Source organism: Motacilla alba, chromosome 5 (genome assembly GCF_015832195.1).
Source record: "Motacilla alba alba isolate MOTALB_02 chromosome 5, Motacilla_alba_V1.0_pri, whole genome shotgun sequence".
NCBI classification, from domain to species: domain Eukaryota; kingdom Metazoa; phylum Chordata; class Aves; order Passeriformes; family Motacillidae; genus Motacilla; species Motacilla alba.
The window spans coordinates 11,852,027-11,875,968 of NC_052020.1; the positions used below are offsets into that span (position 1 = coordinate 11,852,027).

At 41.8% G+C, this 23,942-nt stretch overlaps 1 protein-coding gene across 2 annotated transcripts in view; it reads right to left on the minus strand.

Annotated features, from left to right (window-relative positions):
- Nucleotides 1–23,942, minus strand: part of RRAS2 (RAS related 2) — a 42,292-nt gene that overhangs the window by 2,666 nt on the left and 15,684 nt on the right. For both annotated transcript variants that reach the window (XM_038137749.1, XM_038137748.1), the window contains exons 2-4: nucleotides 8,656–8,743; nucleotides 8,073–8,175; nucleotides 6,574–6,682 (exon numbers count right to left, since the gene is read on the minus strand). In XM_038137749.1, coding sequence (XP_037993677.1) covers nucleotides 6,574–6,682; nucleotides 8,073–8,175; nucleotides 8,656–8,743 — 300 coding nt within the window. The remainder of the gene's footprint in view (nucleotides 1–6,573; nucleotides 6,683–8,072; nucleotides 8,176–8,655; nucleotides 8,744–23,942) is intronic.

Sequence of the window (23,942 nt, forward strand, 5' to 3'; positions counted from 1 at the left end):
GATACATAATGACTCCCTGAGACAACAGTGGAAAAGGAGATGAACAGGAAAGAACGAGCATCATGAAAAGTTGATACAAAATTTAAAGTGATGAGGCAGAAGGCAGGAAGCCAGTGGACCATTTTAGGAAGGAGGAATAAGTCAGGCACAAGGCAAAACCAAAGGCGACCACTGTGTATTTTTGGATGAGGTGGAAAGCAGTGAGGTCAGAGAACAGAGGCCACCCTGAGTGGTGCAAGGCTCCAAAGGGAAGGTCACCCCCAGGGCCAGGGAGGAAAGGGCAGCTCTCAGTGACAAAAGGAAGTACAAGAGATCTTGCCAAGACAATGCCTAATGAAGAAATGTCAAAGATTACACTGCTTTCACAGAAAAACATTAAACCAGCACGTAGAAGACTGATACAAGAACAAAAATAAGGAGGGTTTATTTTTAAACTAGTTCTGAAAAGGAACTCAGAGTATTCATTAGATTAAGCAGCTACACAGAAATGGAAATAGATGGGAATAGAAAAGTAGTAGCAGCATGCACAGTGCATGCTCTAGAAGTACTTTTCAGCTTGCAAAACAGTTTCTTAACAGCTACACAGTGGTTTAAGAGCCTCCATGCATGGCATCTCCACATGTTTGATTTCTCTGTCCTTAGCATCCCACTGGCACTATATCCATACACCCCCTGCTGAAATCAGGGCTGCTCCCACTAAACCCTCGTGAAGCTCTACAAAATGCTCCCAGCACCCTGTGCCATTAGCTGGAGTAATTCAGGGTGCATCTGCTGATCTCAAACACTCACAGCAACTCTGCATTCATTTCAGTGTTATCACCAGCTGAAGCCAAGAAAGAAACTCTCAGGACCAACTCAACGCTAAGATCAACTACTGGAGCTGCCTTTTTAACTGCAGGGCACATAAGGAGAACTGGAAGAAGTGGACCTTCAGTCCTCTACTGCTGTTTCAAAACTGAAAAATAATGAAGACTCCTGCTCCCCCAGCTAGAACAATTCCACTTCAACCCTCCACTCTGACCTCAGATGTTGAAATATTCCAATTGTAAAGTTTATGAAGGCTGCACTTGGACAAATATTTGTAGCTCTTTTCTGGCACTTCAATGACTGTACAATCTCCTAAAGTTTGCACCAGTGCTTCCAGAACCTTCTGCACATCTCTACCTCAGACTAGTAAGTTATAAATATAACAGCTCTAGCAAAACTAACTCTTTTTACTTTTCTTCATCCCTGCATAGTTTATTGCAGGCCCGGAAAGTGAGAGGCTGAAGTTCAACAAAAAATAAATAATTGGCAAGGAATGTTTAATTCTGAGGGGAAGCTGAACTCAAATCTTTAAACACATGTTTAAAGAATTTCTTCACTATTGTACCTAAAGCAAGTTCAAGTACAGGTACAAGTCAAACTAACACTGTAATGAAGTTAAGCTACACTTCCACAATATCCTGCATCTAGAACATTATAAATACACTAAAGTTCTTGTTTTATTTACTAGAATATCTGCAACTGTTAAATTCCAAAATAATCTTTTTTTGCCAGTCTCACGAGTATATTGTCAAGTCACTTGTGGTCAATTTCAGTGACCTCAAAAGTCAGTTTAGAAAACTATTTGGTTTGGAAACACTATGGAAACATGTGCAGTGCCCAAGATGTAAATTAGAGGCCAGAACATACCAGTTCCATCTTCAAAGCTGAGGGAAATAATAAGTACAAACATAGAAATACTAGTAAATAAAAACATGAATTTTCATCTTTTTATTGTCCCTTCTAGAGTACAACAGCCCTGCACAACATGACAGGTTTTCCAAGAAGTGCGATGGGACAGCTTATTCAACATCACCACCAAAATAATAACTAAATCCTTATTCTTCAAAGAAGACTGGATGTTATTTTGACAGAACTACAGAGAACCACAGATTTGATGGTAGCGATTTTGTGTATATCTGTGTGTGTTGGTTCTGCAGTTTTAGTGAGCTTAAGGCTGAATACAAATGAGAACCACTCATAATGCTCACCCTTTTTGTTATAGGATATTTTACTGTTTGTTTCTGGATATCACTCATTCACCCTGTTCTGACAGTTAGTAAAAGTTTCTCAAATGAAAACTCATTACTGAAGATGTGAGCCAGTCAAACATGGAAAAGCTTATTTCCCACCTCCCTAAGCTAACATTCTCCTTCTGAAACAGTTTCCATTTGAGTATCTGCACAATAATCCTGTGAACACAGGTCCTTCTCTCTTCACTCCTCTGTCTGGTATCTGTCAGAAATATATTAATTTCTAAAGTTTCCATGCTTTCCTCCACCTAAAGCAACTCTACAAGGCTGCCTAAACTAACACTGCCCCTGTATTTTGCCTGGACACTTACACAAGTCTAAGGAACACATCATACAGGTAACAATTAAATGTTTCCTCAAGCTTGAGAGGAATCCATTTCTACCACTCTGTGCTCCTACAGTGCTCCCAACACAAAAACATTGCCCATTTCTGCCAAGAGTTCCATCACTCCTAAGGAATGCATCTGTCACCCCAATTGTCCTGCAGGGATAATTCAATATCCCCTAATTCCAGTTTGTCCACACTCTCCTTTCTAAGGTACAATCTGTCTGTGGGCACAGAGGTGTCCACGGACATAATCCCAACATCTACCACTGCAAGAAGTTATTGTCACACTTTCACCCAAAAAAGAGATAGTTAAGAGTTAAGCCACATGGACCTCTCTTTCTCTTCTTGCTTTAAAGGTAACAGAGGTGATCTCAGCACTAGGTCATTGTGTTAGTTCAGTCATGATGCAAAAGCAAGAACTAGCATTTAATGAAACTCAAGCACTTTCCTGTTGCAACTTGGATTTTCCTTGAAACCCTGCCATCTGGGGAATGATCAGACTTGACCCAGTTTAAGCTAGCAGTTATCTACAGAAAGTCATACATATCCTGCACTGACAAGTCTACTCCTCCACCACTAGTGGTTATTATTAAAACATCTGGTGCTCTACTGAATTATCTTACAGCAGAAACATCCAGTGGTGAGTTCTAAGGAATTAACCCATTTAACAGAAAGACTGCTACACAGCATTTACTTTAGGAAAAAGCAATGAGAGGTGCTTCAATTCTGGTTTCAGAGTCAGCAATTTGTGACTGGGGAATTTGGAAACACTGGCAGCTTCATTTCTTATCATACATTCTAAAGATTAAGGCTTGCTTGTCCTCTAAAGACTCACTTTTTTTTGCCAATGTAACCTGTGGATATTAAGACACAAAAATCACAACAAAGCTACTTAACTCTATTTACCTATACAGTTCTTACCATGACGAATTGCTATTTCAAACTTACTCTTTCACGTCCCTCCCAAAACCACTTGTGAGTTGGTCTCTGGTATATAAAGCCCCACTAATTTACACCACACCTTCGGTGAGCCCCAACAATTCATCAAGATCAAACCATTGTTTGTGCACTTCTGCTATACAACCCAGTTCATGTATTTCCTGAGAAACAGTTGCCACCACACGAGGATGATTAGTTATGCATCATTAGCCTCCAGATTTATGGTGTCACAGTGATAGTACTCTGTACTCTGTTCAACCTCAACACATATTTACTTGGATAAAGGTGTGGCCAGACCCTTGAGACAACCAGAACTCTTCCACATGTTTAACTCCTTTGGGTTCTGGGAAGAATTGTTGTTGAGTATCATCTGCTGATCCAAACACAGACTAAATTACTTTAACTGGGTTAAAGTCTTTCAGAGATAGCATGTGTTTCACTGGTCTGCCTCCTGCCTTTTGAAAAAAACAGGCAGATGCCCAGTACAAGCAGTTTTGCTCTAAAAACTGATACCCAGCTTCCTGACTTTCTAAAAATGGTACATTAATTCTGAAGCTGAAAAGTGTACAGTTGGGATTAAACAAGAAAGAAAGAACCAGGTAAGTAAAAGGTAAGCGTGGCCTAGCAGGTTTTTGGTGGTGCCCAATGAAGCCTGACACAACAGCAGGCAAAGTGTAAAAATGCAGAGGATTTGCCCTTCTCATGCTTCTGCCTTTGCCCTTATCATGCTTCTGCCCACAGGTTACAGCATGGGGATGCCCCACACTCCCCACTCAGGCAGCACTCCCAGCCAAGGTGAGGGAGCACTCTCTCCTTGCTCCCATCGAAGCACCCTGCCAAGAAACCTGCACAGCCAGAGCAGGATGACCTGGGTCGTCAGGCTGAAGTTTTTCCTCACTTTTGGACTACTTGGTTTAGCTGGTGGCAGGACTAGTTGACAAGTTTTCAGCCAGATGAACCAGCTGGTGCCCCTCAGTGAGTGGATGGCAGTGCTGAGAGCTCACACGGTGTACCAGAAACAACCCCCTGTGTAACACCCAGCTGATAACATCTCCCTGCTGGCTGCTGCCAAAGGGCGAGGTCTCACTTGCTCCCCCCAGCCCAACTCCTCCCTGCTCTGCTCCCAGCCACAGTCCCACCCCTTCCCATGCTTCCAGCACTGGCACTCAAATCTTTCTGCAAGCTGATTTAGCTCACACAGGTCCCAGGAAGCCATTCGTGCTCCTCCCCATCCAGAGAGATGATTCAACTCCAAAAGTGCTTCAAGTGAGATCTGGGAAAGAATGGGAATGTGAAGTCAAGAGGGAGGGGAGCCTCTCCCTTGTGGGATCCAACTATGTCAGCTCAGCATCCCATAATCATTCCTTCACACTGTCTGAAGGCCAAGTGAAACACACCATGTGATGGGGAAGGGGCAGGGAAGAGTTAAGAACATGTAGTAGCTGCTTAAGCAAACCCAGAAATGTTTTCTCAGCTACATCTGCCTAAGCCCCAGCTTATGATGGGAGTGACAAGTCCACCAATTGGTATATAAATGGTGAGTGAGAGCTACAAAGAGTTATGCCCACCAGCATCTAATCAATTAAGGTAATTAATATAGCCATAAAATGCAAAAGGAAATTTTGGAGACATATATTGATAGAAGTAGCAAAATTGCAAAGTTAGGCAATTCAGAAAAAGCTGCTTTGAGCTTGAATGTGTTCCAGCCCATCTCCACCTGAAAGAGCAGCTTGGAACAGGGCAGAGAAACCAGCAGAACAGGTGACAGGCACCTCTCTGCCTTTAAGGAAGGAACAGAGGCAGTGTAATAACATGAGGAGGGTGGAGGAGAGAGAGCAAAGTTCACAGCTGTTTCTAGAAATGGATGTCCCGGATTACCAACTACAATTGCAGGTATCCTGAGAGCTGGGGCTGACAGCCATGATGTTATTTGCCTCCCAAAGCATCTGGGGGTTTGTCCTTCAGCAATTACAATTAGCAGAATAGTTCAGTTTCACCTCCACAATTTCAATGCCAACATTTGTGAAGGAGATGAAGCACACATGTTCCAGGAGCTGCAAGGTTAAATCTAGAGATTTTTGATGGGGGCATGATGGTAACTGAAGAATGACAGGGAATGAAATGTCCCTGTCTCAGGGACAGGCTGTTCTGTGTGAGTACTCAGTTATTTTAGAGGAATTTGTGAGCTACTTCTGTGAAAACTTCTTTCAATGCAGCATCTTCCAGCATAGCTCTTAATTTAGTCATGATCTTTCTACACAGCTTCTGGGATGAAGAGGCTGTGACAGTCAAGGGACCATATTAAACAGGAACTTTTTTTGTACTGTAAGTGTATTCCAACATTGCACACACTAACTCACTGAGCTCTTAAAGCCATGTTGTTTTTTTTTTCTTGTGAAACTCTTAGAACAATTACAGCAATTTTAGCAATATTTACTTTATTCTCAGAAAATCATGTGTTGCCACCAAGGTTTCGATGACATCTTACTGTCTCAAGAGAAAATATTAAGCTTCTCAAATTAACTGCTGAAGTTTGACATCTGTTCCTTTCCTGCTGCTATAGTAAGGTTATTTTCATTTCAGCTCAAATTAGTTTGATTCATTAAAAATCAAGAGCAACTAAGAAAAACATATTTGAAAGTCCTTAAATCATTCTTAACTAAATATTTTAAGTAGTCTTGTGACTGCAGGTGAGGTTGAAAACTACTGGTTTCAAAACTTTAAGGCACATAAATATAACAGAAATTGTGTGGCTGTACTTCCAACTTTTAAAGCTTTAAGTCAGTTACGCAGAAGATGAGTGGCCAAAGAGAAAACAGTGAGTAACCACTGATTTATACATAACAGCAGTGAAAGGTAAAAGCAAGAGCACTGAAGACTAAGGATGGTGGAGTTAGTGTTGGAATGCACTCTGCTGGCACAGTGCAGTGGTGAGTAACAGGACTGAGGAATTAGACACGTTCATGCCTGAGTAATCAAGTCATGACAGAAAGCTCTCAGCTCTGTGAATAGACTTGGTCTCAACATAACCCCACTGAGTCAGACAGAAGATGTGCTGTGTATGGAATGCCATCACACTCCTAAGGTTCCTCAAGTACAGAAACCAAGTGGAGTTTCTTGCATTCCATTAGTTTGTATGATAGGACTTATTTCATTTGTTTGTTCCTTTTCTGGAAGGAAGTTTAGTTTTGGGGGAAAAACTGAATTTTCTGGAAGGAAGTGAGCAATAACTAAGAGCAAATGAATTACCTGTCTTTGGTGGTCCAGATCTGCTTTATTACCAACGAGAATCATTGGAAACTCATCGCGATCTTTCACTCTAAGAATCTGTCGCTGAAACTTATAGATTTCTTCAAAGCTGTGAAAGAACACAAGGAGAGCATCAGTGCACTAATTCACAGATTCTCAGGTTCTGAAAAAGTTCAGAAATTATGAGTCACCTATTGGGACTTGCCCTGCCGTGACACACAAGCACAGACAGCTGCAGGCCCTCCAGAGTCACAGCATGACCAGTTAGAGAACCATTCAACACTCAAACCAAAAAAAAACCCCAAGTGAGCAGTGTCCTGTGCACTGGGCTGAGGTGGGGCTGCAGGGTGAGCAAAGCACTGACTGTGTCTCAATCCATTGGGACCCAGGGCCAATGTGCTGCAGAGAATCAAGCAACTGCAGTCCATTCTACAAATATTGACTCTGGAGTTCTACTCCATCTAGAATATTCAAACTGCAGCATAGGGACCCTGGTGATCAATATTTCAGCTGGCAACCTCCAGAGCTACTTCTAAGAATTTTGGGGGAAGCTATCAAAGCTGGAAAGTTTTGTTTTGTCAAGGACAGAAAAGTGGCAGGGCTAAATGAGCAGAAAGCTTTCCAGTTACCAACTAAGTCAAACCAGGTACTGATGCTTTTCAAGCATAAGGAATATTCCAGCAGTGTTTAAGGAAAGGTGAGCAGAGCAGAAAACTTCTTCCAGGATGGTATGCTAAACAAGCTAAGTCTGGCCTAAGCAAGGATTTTTTGAGAATGAATAAATAAATCACTGCTTTCAGGTAAACACTGCTTTCAAGTAAAGGCTACATCACTAGTTAGGACCTTCAGCACAGACATTTGCAGATAATCACATACCCTATGAACCCTTCCAGACATACAGCCTGACAGCATTCGCACCTAATTTGCCAGCTAAAATTTAAAAGCAAGATGATCACCAGTAAAAGTCACACTGAAAAGAACTAGGTAGCCAGACCCTCATGCAAAGGTGAACTAGAAGGGATGTATGTCACTAAGCATAGCTCTCCATCAGCTTCTAAGACGTTTCATCTGCATTCTGCAGCCATTCAGTCAATGCATAGGAGAAAGCAGAGGGACCTTTTCCTGCAAGAGTGCAGACACACACCCTAAACCCACTCAGAAACCCAGAGCCAGCTACTTGATGCTGCACATGGCAAAGGGATATTCCTAAGAACTGACTGAACACCCTGGAAAATGGTATTCTGGACTGTAATGAAGTTCTTGAGTAGAGCTGTCATTTTTTTGTGTATGCTTTCAAGTCATCTATTGAAACAAACAGACACTTTCACAAAGTGATTAGTTCAAAATTGGTCTTCTTCAGTGCTGAAAGAGCATCACACCCTGCACCTAAGAGTGAACACAAACTTAATGTTTTGTTTGAGATTATTTCAGTTAAGGATCATGTGCAATTTAAGAATAATTAAAACTTGTTTGTTTTAATTACTTGACCTCAGGCTTACCTTCCTCTATCTGTGACTGAGAAAACAAGCAGAAAGCCCTCCCCTGTCCTCATGTACTGTTCACGCATGGCTCCAAATTCTTCTTGTCCTGCTGTATCCAGAACTGAACACAAGCAAAAATATTAATTACTACATTTCATGTTCTGATAGACTGAAAAAAAATTATTCCTGATAAGATATTGTGAGAGTCTTTCCTGTGCATCAAAGCCAAGCAGAAATCACTTTTTGCAGATACTACTGGATATTTTTCTAATATTTCCAGCAAGTTCTTGCACTGACTGAACAATTCAAGACCTACCAAACAAACTGAGTAACAAAACACTTGAGGACTTCTACTAATTCCTGACCATCTGAAACAGATGGAAAATGCTCAGAGATACGTGGGGATGGGGGTTGTTGGTTTATTCTTAAAGAAATCACCAATGCAAGAACTGAAACTGTTAAAGCAAAGCATTTCTATTACACTTGGGAAAGGCAGCACAGAGGTGTGTTTTTCATGCCACCATGTCACCCAGGTAACTCCTGGGAATAGAAAAAAAATTCCTAATCCTAGTTTTGTGGGCACTGTGGGCGGGCTACTTACTGTCCAAGCGCGCAGCTCTGTCGTCTATCACACATTGCTTGGTGTAGGAGTCCTCGATGGTTGGGTCATAATCCGTAACGAAGTAGGACTGCACAGAAGAAAACAAGTTTGTGTCTTAGACAAGCACACACAGGACATTCACTGAGGGACATGCTGAAACTGGACACTCGACAGCATAAGGAAGGTGAGTGTGTTTATTCATGTACAACCATTTGGTTCTTCATCCAAGGATAACCAGTAATGGTTTTCCTATTCCTAGTAAATGCTCATAAATTGTAGAGATTGCTAGCAGAGTCACTGAGTTAACTGGATTCCCACAGCCTTTCTAACGTTTTCTAGACATTACTGGTAACCCCTAGGATTTCTTGGAAATCCCTAGAAATTTTCAGTTTCTATGGACATTCTAAGGTCTGTTGTAATTTCTCAGAACTTCTGGTAGGGTTTAGAAGTTCTTTGAAATTCTCAAGTTTACAAGACTTCCTCTCCCGATCCCAGATCCAGAGATTTCTAGGAAGTACCAGGACTTTCTCAGCTGTTTCTAGAATTCCCTAGCAATTTTAGAACAATGTCCAGCAGTAGCTCCACACAGAACAAGTGTCACTTAGTTTTTTAGCTGAATGAAGTTTGTTGGAACATCCTTGTTCCCAGGATTTCTCTCCTGGTTTTAATGACTTTAAGCACTCACATCCTCCAGACAGACAAAAGCACTCACATCCTCCTGAAAGCAGAATAAGCCATGAAATGCCTGTGCCACCCATGGCCTAAGCAAAAGGGTCCACCAGACACTGCCAGGCTGTTGCTTATCAACCAGACTGTAGAGCAAAGCACATTCTGGAACATTGCTCTAGAGACTGGCTGATCTGGTACTGGAGACTGGGTTAACAACACCATCAGAAGACAAGTTTAGAATTCAAAGGATGAAGTTTTAGCTTGCATGCAGTCATGGTAAATTTAACTTCACCTAAAACCGAAGAAAACACATTGGCATAACAAATCTGAACCCTGATCAAATTCCTTCCCATCTGTGCTCCCAGCAGGCACTCGGTGCACAGGTGTACTGTATGTACATGATTCAATTCTATAAACCAGTAAGGAATTAGGATGTTTTGAAACTACATATTGACTCCTAGGAAGAAAAAAAAAAAAAAAAAAAGGGGGGGGGGCTTTGCTGAAGTACTTTTCCCATCACACAAACTTTAAGATACCAACAAGACAACACTCTGCTCCCCTAAACTTACCAAAATTAAGTTAACAGATGAGAACTGAAATCACAGCCCTAGCCCACTAACCTTCTCCAGACACACCACTGTCAGTGCAGAGCACAGTTAACTCTGCTCCTTGCAGACAAATTATCTGGCTGTATTTGCCCTTGTCCAGTTCAGGTGAGGCGCTGCTCATGAGGACAGCCTGCAGGACACAGTCCTGACTGCACCCAGCTGACCCCACCACTTGGACATGGCCATGCCAGGCTCCTGGTTCAGCAGCATTTAGGACAGGGGCTCCCCAGCAGAGCTCATGGCCTGAGCTGCAGCTCCCTCCTGGGAGAAGCACATCCCCAGCTGTGGCACACTCGACCAGCTGTGGGTGCTATATATAACCTGTGCTCACATACCACAGCAGCTGGCTGCAGGAGGAGTTTGTACAGGTTGCTGTTCATTTAGAGCTGGCACCACACTAAAAAACTGCTGCCCCCAGAGCAGAGACCCTGAGCAGCTCCTTTGCATTTTAAGCAGACATCAGTGTCCTCTCAGGATACACCTACACAGCAGTCACAGTCACTCTGCGTTGATGCACCCAGGCTAAACAGTCACCCTGCTTCAACCCCACCCACACCAATCAAAACAAAACAAAAAAAAACCCCTAACAAACCCTCTACCACTAAAAAAATTCCAGTAAACCAACAGGCATGGCACCCTAAATGCAACACACAGCCAAAGTGCCTATCTACAAGCAGCAGAACACTCACCTCAGAACAAGAAGCTCTTTCAACTACAACTCATCCCTTCACCTTGCTTCCCTTTAAGATTTAAAGAGGAAAAAAATTCAGCCATTAAAAGTGCCCTCTATCTTTCTTTTGCCTGTATCCATGACTCAAAACATGCTATCCAGGAGCTTAGGAAGAGACTTTGAGGAATGAATTTACATGAACTGTAAATAAGGTCTAAATTCTTCTGTGGTCTTTAACAAACCTTAAAAGATGGATGAGAAACTTACGTGAACATACAAAAATCTAAATAAAATTATTTGCAGAATATGACTTTAAAGGGATGATCACAAGGAAGGGAATTTAAGTCCTATGTTTCACTAAGAAAACAAAGTGATATTTATAAAAAAAACCATTAGGTGACTAAACCATGGAAGATAAAGCCTGCACTCTGAAATTACTCCCCATCCCTCCCCAGCTTCAGCTTTTATTCCTCCATCGTGCAGAATTCAAAGTTACTGTTTAAACTAAACATCTACAAAATGGTAAAGGATAGCAGCTTTGAAAAAAAAAGGGAGAATTTGGAATCAATTTATTTTGCTCTCATGAATCAGTGTTAGTAGAACACCTAAAGCAGCAAGTTTATATCCAACAAGGGCAGTATTTTTCACTAAGAAAGTTCAGAAAAAGAAAGCCATAATGATCTCAGATGGATTCTTCTTATTTTCCTCATTATCTGTCCAAGGGCCAACAACTACAGCATGTTCTGTAATCTGCAGGGCATTTCTGTGATTCCCTCCACCCTTTTTAGTTTGTTTTTTTTTAATTAAAAAACCCCAACTATACACAAAGCAAGAGTGCAAGACTAGGTACAGACATGGAACATGGTTCCTCCCTCAAAAAGGGAAACAAGATTAAGTCATCCTGATCCAGCATCAGCCACATGTCAAATTCAGAATGAGCAGATGCCACAAATCCCCCATGTAACAATTGCTCTTACAAGTATTTTCTTCCCTCCCATGGAGCTGGCACTGCCAAATCTGCTGTCACAGCCACTACAGGAGAGGTTTGCAAGGCAATTAGTGCTGTGGTTTACCTCCAGGCACTGGGCAAGGCTTACGTGCCTGAAACAGCTGCTCATTTTGAAGGAGTCTTCCCAAATTGCACTGGGACTATGTGCTGCAGGACACACAACAACCACAGCTCACAGGCATTATTCAGTTTTGGTTGATCTACAAAAAAATAGATGTAGCAGACACAGTATTTATCAATTTGAGCAGAAATGGATCTTCCTGCTGCTGTTCAGGCAGTGTTTAAAGAATTAAGGCATGGCAGATATGCTGAAATGTTCCATGAGGCCTTTGCTCCTGAATGCTGTCTGGGCAAGGTGCCTGCTCATCCAGCAAGCCCAAGACCCTACACCAGCATAAATAACTTTGGTCAAGGAGTTTGTGGCAGAACTGCTTAAAAGCCTAACAGGAGCCCAATTCCAGCAGACACAAACCGCTGACAACCTACTGGTTTCAAACTGATGCCAAGTCTAGACAAACCAGAAGAGCAAGCACATCCCAGAGTGCTGGAATACCCAGGCCTGCCTGGTGCTGGGTGTTTTATGAAAGCTGTCAGTGCAAGCCCTGACACCTCAGGGCAGCCACCCTGCCAGTCTACAGCAGTCCCAGGAAGCACAGCAGGAGCCTGGGGTGAGAGCTGGCATGGAACACAGGGCATGGCTCTCTAGGGTGGCCCCATACAGCACGGTGTCAGACCTGCTCCTCTAGGAGCCACTGAGTTCCTCTGACAAATCCAAAGAGCCACGACTCATTCAGCTGGCTCCACTGCAGCTGGCCACTGCCTGCAGGAAATAATTACAAGCAGTTAAATTTCTTCTAAGGAGATAGTAACTTGAACACGCTCTCCTGTTACACCACTCCCTTAATCACCAGCAAAATCAAAGCTCTTTCCACCCATCTCCTAGAAGGGAAACAAGAAGTTGAGCCCAGTAGTCTCATCAACCATTCAATTTACCCAGACTATTATGCAATAGGTTTTCTAGGTTTTCTCTTTCTATGACTGCTGAGGCAATCTAGCCTAGAGATGGGAAAGTCCATTGCCAAGGACTTCTGCAAAGGGAAAAAAAACAAAATACCATAAAAATCCCCAATCCCACACTACCTACATCACTTATAGCTGGGGAACCCACCACTAAAATCCCTTCTTATGTACACACTCATCGTCTTAAAATGCATTTCAAACAACCTCCTGACCTTCACAGGAGTTTCTACTTGCAGTGCATGGAAACAATGACACCATACAGAACACTGCTCCAGCAGTCTTTGTTTTAGGCAATGGCAATTCCTAAATCAGTGTTTCAATCACTCAAGTAGTTTGATAAGAAGATATGAAAACCTGCTCTTAAGTTTATCCTCTTCCTCCATTTATTTGTTGCCTTTAATACACATAGAGAAATTCCTCCATTAGCTGACAAGCTTGAGTCCCACTCCATAAATTAATAAAAATGACTAAGTAAAGACACCTCTGATGGAAAACCTCAGTGCTTATTCACAGCTCTTACGCCACTTTTCACAGTTACCCTTCACAAAGTAATAAACAGTCCACAAAATGAAAAGTCAGGAGATAACTTTCTTTTGCACTTTTATGTTTTAGGGTGGGAGATAAGCAGGATGTTGTTGACAGGAAGCTGCCTCTCTAAGCTGCTGTGCAGAGGCTGGCTGCAGAACATTCCTCCGTTTCTCTTTGCACCAAGCTGGAAGGCCATGCAATGAAAGGCAGCCCAGCACAGTGAGAGCACACCACCACTATGAGTAAGTCAAACAAGAGGTACATGCCAAAATATATATTCACCCTTGCCGTCTCTATAATCTCCATCTGTATTTACTAAACATACACATAATGTTTCAAAGAGCCACTGGTTGCTTATTTAAATTTTTTCCACATGTTTTAAGTTTTTGGTTCAAACCCAGTAAAGGCAAGGAAATAGAAGGGTTTCCACCCTCCAGCTACAGTTACAGACCAGCTCTGGATTTAAATAAGCATCTGCAATTTGGGCATTGCAAACAGCCCAAAATTCCTCCCTAGCTATAATTTTTATGCTAGAACTTTAAACAAATATGTGTAGCATCCACCAACACCAAAGTTTTGACTTTAGACTTGAATACATTCCCAAATACCTGAAATGTAAGATCCCAAGACATTCCTGTGCTGTGCTCCTTGACAGAGTATTTCTTCTGGCAGTCTCTCCTTTGCCTGCCTTTTACACTATCATCTCTTCTCTAGGTTTTACCTCATTTCCCCTGTACTTCACCAAGAACACTCCTGCTCTTGACCCACTCAACCAACGTGAAGCCCAATTCACGCCCTGCACTACCAGGTCTTCACTATGGACATACAAAACAACAGCAGCACCAGCTACAGCCCTGTCACACACCACACTGATCACATCAGAAATATTTAACCCAGAAAGACAGACACCTAAGTTGTCTTCATTTAAATGAGTATTTCCAGCATTTGTTCCAAGCCACAGACAGAGCCAGTGCCACAGGTTAAGACCAGAGCTCCAGTGCCATGGCCAGTTAGTGGGGCCAAAAGCGGACACCTTTCCCTTTGAGGTACTTGGCTACACCATAAAAGCCTTCCCAGACCATGAATTAAGATCTAAACGACTGACTGCATAACTCAGTTTGCAACTTCCATTGTTTTCCCTCCCATGACATCTTATAGCCTCTGCCACCAACTCTTCTACCCAAGAGTGGCAGATCAGCCAGGTCTGTACTGAAGTGACCCCAGTGACACACTGTGCCCTCCTCCAGCTTGCAAAGGAAGTGAGAGACCATTTCTAGGAGTTCTAATCTATGTTCCTGTCTCTGGAGGAGGAAGCAGACAGGTTCTATGTCACCACAGGCAAGTTGTGGTGATGGGTTCTATGTCACCACAGGCAAGAGGATGGGTGACAGTAGCCTGTCACCTTGCCCAAGCACTGTGCTGCCCTGGTCCAGAGCTAACCTGCCCAGCGGAAGGGGCAATCAGGCAAAGCAGCAGCTCAGGGCCCCAGCACCTCAAGGGATTAAAAGAACCTCCTTTCACAGCACAAAGGAAAAGTCATTCCTTTAGAGTACATGAGTTGGCTGGCTAGAAAACAAGGAAAACATGCAGGAAAAAAAAAACCTGACTTCTAGAAGCAAACAAACCCAAACTGCATTCCAGAATAAAGGAACAGACAGAGCAAAACACACGAATTTAGCATTTCACAGAGCCCCAAGCACTTGGGTCACAGAAAAACCCAAACAAATTAAAAGCACCACTAAACAGAGAGTCTCTGACAAGCTTGTTCCAACAGCAAACACACACCTCCCCAAGAGCAGGTGGCTCACTAGGACCCACTATTTCCAGACAGGTTTAATTGGTTGGTGCTGGAAAAGCAGGAGGTGGATGCTGTTGGGGTTGATGACAGGTTTGCCACCTCTGCAAAGGTTTTGTGCAGTGCCCAAACCAGTACCAGAAAAGGACTGCAGGAGGTACTCCCAGCAACCCAGCACCATTTCAAACACAAATGCTCAGGACTGCATTCAGCAGCCTTTGCAGAATGAGAGCAAATATTTTGGTGTTGAATGTTGGGAGAATAGGAGACCAAAGGTCTAGAATTATCCTGATAAAGGCCAGACTAGAGAAACAATGATTAGAAAACTGCCTCATGCTACAGAAGGCTAAGTGTGACATCATCCAATCATCCCATATTCCTACAAATCTTTAAGAGGGTCTTTCTTTTAATTATACAAACAGTAAGAGCACCCATTCCTTTCTTCCAAGAAATATAAATTAAAAGATAGTCAGTGCTTGCAAGTAATCAATGATGCTTCCCTCAATTTGCACTACTTCCCACTGCCCTAATGTGTACTGTCAGCATTGTTATGGCTGTTCAGGGAAACAGATGTCATTTGTAACTTCAATTACTGCCATTACCCAGTGATGTGAAACACTTCATTTCATGAAGTCACAAAGACAGAAGAGGATTAAGCTGAAGGAAGTTATAGTGAAAGAAAGATGACATGAGACGTGTACAAGCTAAGCTCTTTGGAAATTCATACAGAAGCTGAACATTTTTATTTGTTATATTGAAAAAGTAGCAACACACATACCTATAATACCAAACTATGATTAAGTACATGCTTAATCAAACATTAACAGTTCTACTAAAGAAGATAATCATGGAAAATGCAAAGTTGTTGTACAAGCTATGGCACCCTTAGAGTACATCCATTAGATTTCTCCCTGCCAACATACAACTAGAAGACAGAAGAGAGTAGGATACAGAAATAAACACCTGACTTGGTTAAGTAGAGGTAAATCTTCTCCTTAATTTTTTTGTGCAAGGCAAGGATTGTCAAAAGCTGTGCTTAGCCTGGAAACACTAAAAGTGCAAGTCCTATTACACACCACAGACTCTTCTGTCCTTCTCCCTCCATGGACACTGATGACTGAGTGAGCACATCAGAAAAACAAAACTCCTAAGAAAACTCTGTTCAGTGCATGGGCATATTTAAGGCACATAGCTAAATATAACATGGCTCTCTTCTATACAGGCTTTGTTCTGCTCACTACCCAGAATACCTAATAACAAAACTGGTTTTGCGTCCCTCACAGGTGTGGGGAAAGATGAGCTAGGATGGGGGGACAAGGGGGAAGGAGTATGGAAGGTAAAGTATCTTCACTTTGAATGTTAACACATAGATCTGTCTGTGCACCTCTAATTTTTACATTTTCTGAATGAACAATTGGATTTTGTATCCATTAACACACTCATTTCCAATGACATTTCTCCAGATAGCTAAGTATGCTAGGAAATTTCAGATTTCATCCCCAGTTAAGCAGGACTGACTTGTGTGTGACACATTTAAAAGCTGGGCTGGTTCTGGAGCATCAACTTATTCTGCAGTCAAGTAGTGGAGCAACACTCAAGGATATGAAAGACTGAAATCAAACTGACTTTTGTGCATTGACAGGGAACATCCATCCGCTCTTACACATTTCAACATGCCTAAAAAACTGTCTGCTAATTTTTGCCCTTCCCCTCCTACTTAAATAAAGCAGCTTTACCACCTTCTCCAGCCCCATCCTTTTTTTCTCCCTGGCACGTAAGGCATGGCTGGCAAAATAGCTTGGGTTTATAGGTAGAAATCTGGAGAGTGTAACTGCTAAAGAGATAATTACAAGATCCAGTGGGGAAAAAAAAAAAAAAACCAACAAATAAACCCAGCCACAGTAGGTTTGCTTGGGGAAAAGAAAGTGTCTTTGCCACTTTGACTAAGACAGCCTTTCAGTGCATGTTCAAATCATAGAATTGAATTATTCCAATTTCAAAAAAATTTCTTGAAAATGAATAATATTCCAGAATATTCATTCTTGAATGAATAATTCAAGAATAATCATTAAAGCTATTTTTCTGAAAAGTTACATGCCTTTTTGCTAACATACTGCCAAGCTTAAACACACCATCGGATGCCAGTACAGTCTCAACTTGAGGACCTTAAATGCCTTTTCCAATCTAAAGGATTCTACTATTCAAATTGTGGATGCTGGTACATGAACATCATGTGAATGAGAGTGGGTTTTCTTTTCATATGCACGTGAACATCTTTTAAAATATTAACTTCCTTAAAAACCAGCAGATTGATACTTTTTAAAGACAGCTTCCACCTTTTAAACTCAAACTGAATCTAAACTGAATCTGCACTGTGCTCAGGTCTCCTTTCAGTTCCCAGCTTACAGCTCTCCCCCGGGACAGCAACTTGGTATTAACAGCTCACCACCCTGTGAGCATTTCCCTCCGATTTATAATTCTCAAAAATCAAACCACACCAAACACACTCACTCAGACACCTGGTTTAGGCAGTATGTGCACTAAAACTTCGGCCTTTTGAGTACTTCCTAGTGGTGCAGTTTTCATTGCTCAAGATCACAGAAGGTGCACTTTCACTGCCTGAGAAGACTTCTTTGTAATGCCTTCAGTTAATGCCCTTTAATGCCAGTAAGCACCTACAGAGTTCTTTGAAGGCAGCTCTGCAATTTCTCAAGTTGAAACATGTCTGACTGTAAAGCATATTCTATACTGCAAGCTTAGTTGAGTCTTGATTTAATTTATTCATTTTTGTTTCACAGTAAATATGTGCAGGAACTATGAACACACCAGGTACTTCATCTTCCTCGTCTTAACCACTCACAATTCAAAGAATGTTGAAAACATTCAGGACACACCATCTTTTCATCCAGAACCTTTTATCATGATTAGATAGCTTTCAAATGAGCAGCTCACATAAGCTCTTCACAATGAACTCAAGGTTTTTCTCAAGAAAGCAGTGATTTTTTTTTAAAGTACATATCTGATCTTAGGACTGTGTATAACCAGACTACAGCTGTAAGAGAAAAAGTAAGGCTGCTTCAAAAATCCCCTGGTGAGGCAAGTCATAGATTACTTTTTCCTCATAGACAAGAAATCATTATCAAATCAACCTCAAGATAGACAGTGTAATTAAGAGATTTTGGTTTATAAACTAAGTAACTGGAGAAGACTTAGTCAATTAAAATCTCTCTTCACTTCTGTAATTGAGATGTAACTATACCACAGTCAGCAACAGGCTTCAGCTTAGTGGCTCCAAGGACATCCACGTTTAGGGCATTTCCAATCTATTAACAAAGAAGCCACTTCATAACTCTGATCAACTTGGACTTTTCAGATTGTCTAGCTTAGGTTATGGACATTTGGAGCCAGACAATTACATTAATTAAATTAATTAAAGTAAGAAGTTTTTCTAACCCAACAAGCCAGTGAAACAAAGCTGCACTCCAGCAACTCTAACCCCTATTTCACATTTTAAGTACCTGAAAATGTTTGATCCCTGGGACTCCCCAGCAAGCTAAGATCAAAACTTTCTGAAGTGAACACCTTTCTTATTCTGACTCCATTCATCAGAACGAGTCAGGTACAAAGCCCGAGGAAGGTAAATTCTCCACATTCTTCCTCTTAAAGCATTTGTTTAACATGGAGATACAATCAGGTTGACTAGCCCACTAAACCTAGAGCCTACAGTTTTCTAGAATAAGTCAAGCTAGGATTAAATATTTATAAGATAGTATTTCATCCTACAATTAAACTACAGCAACTTCCTAGTGAAAGAGGGAGGTTTTATCATCCCCAGTCCTGACATTCCACTGTAACTCCCTGCTGCCTTCAGGATGATCAAGAAATCAGAAAGCTCAAATTGCCACATAAAAATTATAAAAATCCCTCATCCAAATAAATACTAGCCATGCAAACCACATTTATATGTCCAGGCACCTTAATCAAGTTCACATAGTATCACCAAGAGACACCTTTTGACCCAACTTCAATATCTTCAATTACTTTATTAATACACAATTTGCTCAAATATGTAAATGCCAAACAGGGACTGAGCCCAAAGAATGAAAGCTTCCAGAAGTTCTGATCATACCACTCGTTCTGCTGGGAAACAAAAACGTTGAAGTGACTCTTTCAGACCCAGCAACACATTTTATTTACACTGCCAGATCATTGTAGACATTGATAGCAATGCACTAGATCCTGTCCTGTAGGGTTTTTCTATTACCAGTAAATTCCATGGAATTTTTGAACACCAGCTTGGACAATATCCAACATAATAACATTCAGTTTCATTAGCAAAGTCTGGAGTGCTTTATTTTTCAAATATTTGTTGACTGATCATTAAAAGCTAATTATTTAGGAAAAAGCTATAAAATAGCACTTCTATCTAATAAGAACTATTGCTTCAAGACGATAAGCACAGCTCTAATAGCTTTATTTGCCCAAATTACATATTTATTCAACTCCAACCTTTTGGCCTTAGATTAGACTGTCTAGACTAATTTTGCAGACTACAGACAATTACTATTATCTTTAAGTTTGGAAAGTGTCATAACCAGAAGTGTCAGGAATGCTGAAATTACAGCTGTGTAAGTGTTATTTAGCCATCTATTTTCATTAGCAAGGCTAATAATTACTAGCCTTGCCCCCAGATCCTCACCCAACTCAGTGAAACACTTAGCAGTTATCTTGGAGCATGACAATTTTAAATGATAATGAAATAATTGGTTGCCTACCCATGAAATAATGGGCTCCTTCAAAGTGTGTGACTCATTCAGGAGTGCACCAAGCATCAGAGGCTGCACGGTGCATATATTATAATGGTAAGATGTGCTGCAAAATTAATTAAAATAAAACCACACTGGGTAACTTTCCTTTAGAAAAGGGTGTCTGAACAGCTTGCAGGTGGCAAGCTGGCGACAAAAATTCATGCTAAAAACTCCAACAGCAAAACCATACTAAACACACACTTCTAACACATCAATTTCTAAAGTTTTCCACACATCACAGTGACATGGCATGACAGCCAGGCTGATTAACCCAAGGCCCACTGGTCCCATGCTGCAGGCCCAGCAGCTCAGTAGCCAGGGTTTTTTTGCACACCCATATCAGTCATCAATCACACTGTATTTTAAGATGAAAACGTGCTTTCCTCCACCTGAAACCATTTCTCAGAAGTTTGTGACTAAGCAGCAAAACCTCAGACAGAAGGAGAATTTGCACTGGTCAATAGGTGTTTTTTTTCCATGTGATCTGTACTTGCAGATTTGGCTGCTCTGAGCCAGGCCAGCACACGGGCTCCCACGGGGACCAGGAGGCAGAACAAAGCACTCCACACCACTCACTTCCAAACCAGCAAAAAGCTCCATAACCTTCATGTTCCCTCTGCCAAATGAAGTTTTTCAAGAGAGTCAAATTTCACCATCTGATTTTTTAACCCAGACACATCAAGGAGAAGCACTCATTGCCTCAGTTTGGGATTTAGAGCCAAACAACAAAAATCTTAAGGGTATTTTTTATCGTGCCTCTAACCTAAGGTGTCAGGTTAATGCACCTGATTGTGGGAGTGGAAAGGAAGGAAGGGGATCTCTTCCAAGGTGGGGCAGGCTGCGTAAGCCTTTTCTCACTAGGGACAGCGTGTTCAGACCTTCCTGGCACCGAAGTCTTTGTTTTGTCCCACTGCTTGGGCACGGTGTTCAACAGGTCTGATTCTGACAGATGGGAAGAAAAAGAACCCAGATTTAGTCATTGTAAACTGAACTTAGCAAAGCAATGTGGTAAGTTACTCCACCTTTGGAGCAAGATGGAGAAATCCTACCCCATGTGAGCAGGGAGATGCCCACCACAGATATTTCAGTGACGCAGGCTGACCTGACATCGTGATGAGGTGTGATGCCTGTCAGAAAGCACAAGTATATTAAACAGAGGCTAGTCTCACAGATATGGACACTACTGCTTCAGAAATAATTGTTCAAATTAATATCACTATCCTCAAAATTCCAGGTTTCTGAAAGAACAAAAGCTTAGAAATCAAATACAAGAGGTGCAAGAGCCTGCAGTGCGGACCGGTGTAACTGAAACAAAGTTTCAGCTGGACAAATCACTTTGAAAAACAGCAGTGCAGGGTATTTTCCACCACAGATACCAGGGGAGTACAACGCTTTCCTTTCCAGCCTAATCAGTGCTCGCAGAGAAGTTTAATCTTAATGTCCTTGAAGAATGTCTTCGCAGTCTCTCTCACCACCAGCAGCAGCAGATTTCAAGATCAAAGGTTATTACTCCTTCCCATCTGACAACAGCGTAATTCAGCCTGGTTTTCTCATCAAGTGGCTGAGGCACAGTACAGCACATGAGGATTGTTTACAACAGGCTATGTAGCACTTCATTTCTGACTCCTCAGAAGCAAAGCCATGTCTACTGGAACTTCTACATTGCAGGCAGACAGATTAAGTTCTTAGAAGAAACACAAGAGGCAAAAGAGAGAGTTTTATCCTAAATATAAATAAAAACAACAAGGAAACCCAAACCACCAGACTGATGGGTGGGAAGACAGAATTTACGGCTCCACTCCATGTTTTGCATCAGTGTCCCACAAGTCAACCCAAACATGCTGTCCTGCAGTATCTCCAGACCTTGCACCTCGGTGGCACAGGGTTACTCGGTGAGATCACTTTTAAATCAGCACATTTGCACTGTGACACATGAAGCTCATGCGCAACCCTAACATTGTCCGTGCCCCTCCTTCAGAATCCACACTCACTTATACTCAGCTGAAGAGCATCAAACAGGGCAGTACCTATTTTCCCGGAGTTATTCTGCAGTGTGCATGAAGTCCCATCAACAACATCAGAATCACAGAAAAGCAAGGGGGAGATGCTGTCTGGGCAGAGGATGCTTTCTTGGCAGAAGATGCATGGATGGCTGCCCTTTTGTTCCACCAAGCAAGCTCCACACACAGGCCCACCCCAGCAGCATGGCAGACATGAAGCCAAATCATTCACAACTGGAATATTCACTAGGGAGCTTGACAGAGACAAGCTCTTGAGTAGTGTTATCCTCCCAATTAGTCAAGACTTTAAAAGCACAACGTGACCAATATTGTCCCAACTCACATACAGGGAAATGTGCACACAGTCCAATTCCCCTAAACAGAAGCTACAGAGTGGTTTTACCATTGCTGATCCTGACATTAGTACAATTTCATAGCACAGAACTGGTTATAAGCACTGCAAATTAGCTTGTTAGTGGATCTGCAGGGAAAAGGAAGAGATCCTAAAGCCCCAGTAAGCACAATTAAAATGCTCTTAAGCAGTGCCAGAATTTTCAGCCTCAGCAACTTCCGATGTCAAAGGACTATCAAATGGAAACACATTTACGTCCTTAAATTTTATTAAAAATGCTTTCTGCTCTTAGTAGTCAGTCTACATATTTCAGCAAGCAACGATTTCCATCTAAAAAAAAAACCTTATTTACCAGCAAAACATGTGGTTGTACTAAAACCAACCACAGTGTTTCTTCCCCTTCGCCTATGCACCTGCGGGTGTAGTACCACTCTTAGTCAGCATGACCCCACTCACGAGGCAGGGAAACACATAAAAATCTCAGAGGGAGTTTATTTTTCACTATAAATTATCACAGACACTGCATGGACTAGAAAAAGATGGAGATAACTAACATTAATTAATATCTATGGCATTGATGTTAAGCATGTTCAAAAGACAGGATGAGGCACTTTGTGCCATGGTCTAGGTAATATGGTGGTGATCAGTCAAAGGTTGAACCTGATGATCTCAGAGGTCTTTTCCAGCCTAACTGGTTCTGTGATTGTTAGGTGAATATTTCACATGACTTTTTGAATTGGAGGACCCACCCAGCTGGATGTTAATCCTGGCTTTTGCACTTTTAGAGCATGTATATCTTAAAAGCGAGGATTGTTCTACCTCAGTGAGAATATAATTAAGCCTAAACCACATGCTTTTACAACTAAAGCAAAAAAAGCCAAACATCTTCTGAAAGGGATCATTCTCATTCCACTAAAACCCAGAGACACAGCACACTCAAGATGCATGTTGGGAGACCTGTTCTAATGTTAAGATCTACTTCATGCCACAAACTAGTTTTACGTGCAGACACCTACTTTCACGTGTCAAAAGCCACATCTATGACGAACCACATCAAGAAACTGCAAGCAAGCATTCAGCTGAGGTGCAACACAATCAAACACCACACAAAGTCAACTTATGTTTTTACACTATGGCCATTTATGGTAGCAGTAAAGAAGGCACATGAAAGATTGGAGCAATTTCACACCGAGCACCATCACTTCCCATGGTGGAGCTGATTCTAAGTAACAGATAAAAGATATGATTTGTATCAAACACCACCTCTACAGGCAATCCAGCGTTATTTCAGAAATACACAGCTTGAGCTACAAGCATTTTCTAGAGTCACACAGACCTTAGGATCACTGAAAATCTGTTTAGTATTTTCTTCTCCAACATCCTACTTAGCAGTACATTAGAGCGGGTTCCAAAATAGCTCTCGACCCATTTGTGAGTGAAGCTCCTCCAAGGGGAAGAAGAGTTTAAAGATCAAATTAAGAGCAAACACTTCCCACTCAGAAGCACATGAACTGCTGAAGGGAAACAGTGCCTGATTTCCTTCCAGAGCTGGATGCTCAGGCTGAACCCGAGCTCTCCACTGGAGACCTTTTCTCATGAAACAATGGTGTTGTAATTCCTTGTTTGAAGCACAAGTGCTCCATATACCACCCCAGCCACACCTGGACCCTCAGACAGTCATTCTCCACTCTTGGCTCTGTCATCTAAAGCTTCTAAACATAGCTTTCCTTAAGTAATTGGGGAAGCAGATTAATACAGCAAACAGAGCTTTAACATCAAAATGCTCTTCCTACAGTACAGTAGCAAACTCTGAAAACTATTAAATGCT